This window comes from Herpailurus yagouaroundi, unplaced genomic scaffold (genome assembly GCF_014898765.1).
Source record: "Herpailurus yagouaroundi ecotype Mexico unplaced genomic scaffold, PumYag 295, whole genome shotgun sequence".
Taxonomy (NCBI): Eukaryota; Metazoa; Chordata; class Mammalia; order Carnivora; family Felidae; genus Herpailurus; species Herpailurus yagouaroundi.
In genome coordinates, this window is record NW_024412512.1 from 1247419 (window position 1) to 1249076 (window position 1658).

The 1658-nt window shown below is 72.1% G+C and overlaps 1 protein-coding gene across 1 annotated transcript in view; it reads right to left on the reverse strand.

Annotated features, from left to right (window-relative positions):
- Positions 1 to 1380, reverse strand: part of LINGO3 (leucine rich repeat and Ig domain containing 3) — a 16476-nt gene extending 15096 nt beyond the window's left edge. The window contains exon 1 of the mRNA XM_040461708.1: positions 4 to 1380. Coding sequence (XP_040317642.1) covers positions 4 to 1334 — 1331 coding nt within the window. The 5' untranslated portion in view covers positions 1335 to 1380. The remainder of the gene's footprint in view (positions 1 to 3) is intronic.
- Between the last annotated feature and the right edge of the window lie 278 nt (positions 1381 to 1658).

The window sequence follows — 1658 nt, forward strand, 5'->3', positions numbered from 1 at the left end:
CGCGGCGTCACCCAGGCCACGGTGGGCGCGGGCTCGCCCTCGGCGCGGCACTGGAAGCGCACGTCGTCGCCCGCGGCGGCCGTGACGCGCTGCAGCCGCCGCTCGCGGATCTTGGGCTTGCGGCACACGAAGTACTCGAAGAGCACGGAGTCGGGCAGGTTGCGCAGCGCGTCGCCGCGGACCTCGGCGGGGGTGGCGCAGGCCGGGAGCCGCCCGTCGAAGTTGAGGGTCTTCCGGCGCTGCACGATCCAGAGCAGGCGACAGTCGCAGGCCAGCGGGTTCCCGTCCACGCGCAGCGTCTCCAGCGTGTTGACCGAGTGGAAGGTGCTCTCCTCCAGCGTGGACAGCAGGTTGTTGGAGAGGTTGAGCAGGCGGATCTGCCGCAGCCCCAGGAAGGCCTGCGGCTCCACCACGGCCAGCAGGGCGCCGGCCAGGTGCAGCTCGCGCAGGCGGACCAGGTCGCGGAAGGAGCCGCGCGGCACCGTGCTGATGGGGTTGTGGGACAGGTTGAGGCAGGTGAGGTGGGCCTGGTGGCGGAGCGCGGCCGCCGGCACGGCGGTGATGTTGGTGTGCGTGACGGACAGCGAGGTCAGGTTGAGGCCCTGCAGGCTGCCGGCGGCCACCTCCTCCAGCAGCGGCCAGTTGTCGATCTCCAGGTGCAGCAGGCCGGGCAGCCTGCGGAAGTTCTGGTCCTCCAGGGCGGCGATGGCCAGGTGGCGCAGCCGCAGGGCTCCCAGGCCCCGCAGGTGGCCCAGGGACTCGCCCGACAGCGCCGTGAGGTTGCAGCGCTCCAGGGTCAGCTCCTCGAGCGCCAGCAGCCCCGCGAAGGCCCGGCGCGAGATGAACACCAGGTGGTTGTCGCCCACCTCCAGCCGGCGGAGGCTGCGCAGGTCCTGGAAGGTGTAGTCCAGGAGGATGACCAGCTTGTTCTCGCTCAGGTCCAGCAGCGTGAGGTTGTCCAGGCGCGTGAAGACGCCGGGCGGGATGAGCTTGAGCAGGTTGCCCCGGAGGCGCAGGACGCGCAGGCGCGGCAGGTTGGCGAAGGCGCCCGGCTCCACGTGCGCGATCACGTTCTCGCTCAGGTCCAGCTCCTCCAGCAGCGGCAGCGCGGCCAGGTCGCCCGGGTTCAGGCAGCGGATGCGGTTGCGGCTGAGCTCCAGCAGGCGCGTCTCGGCCGGGATGCCGTCGGGCACGGCGGTCAGCCGGCGCCGGGGACAGGCCACCGCGCGCGTCTGCGCCGTGCACTCGCAGCGGGCGGGGCAGCCGCCGGCCGGGGGCGGCGCCGCGGGCAGGAGCAGGAGCTGGAGGCTCAGGACGCACAGCCAGCAGGTCATGGTGCGGAGCCTGGGCCTAGGGCCGCGCCACCATCCTCGTGGGCACCTGAGGGTTGCGGGCGGGGGGGGGGGGGGGGGGGGGGGGGGGGGGAGGGAAAAGTTAGCATGCGTGCGCAAGACGCGGTTATCCGCCGTGGGGCCCAAAAAACCTGTGCCCGCGGTACCCACCACAGCCAACAGGTGCAAACCACCCAAACGCCCATCAACAGATGAACAAAAACGTGCTCCATCCACACGGAACGTCACTCGGTCCCCAGCAGGAGCGAGGCGCCCGCCCCCGCCGCCCCGCAGACGGATCCCGAACACACGGCACTCAGGGTGGGA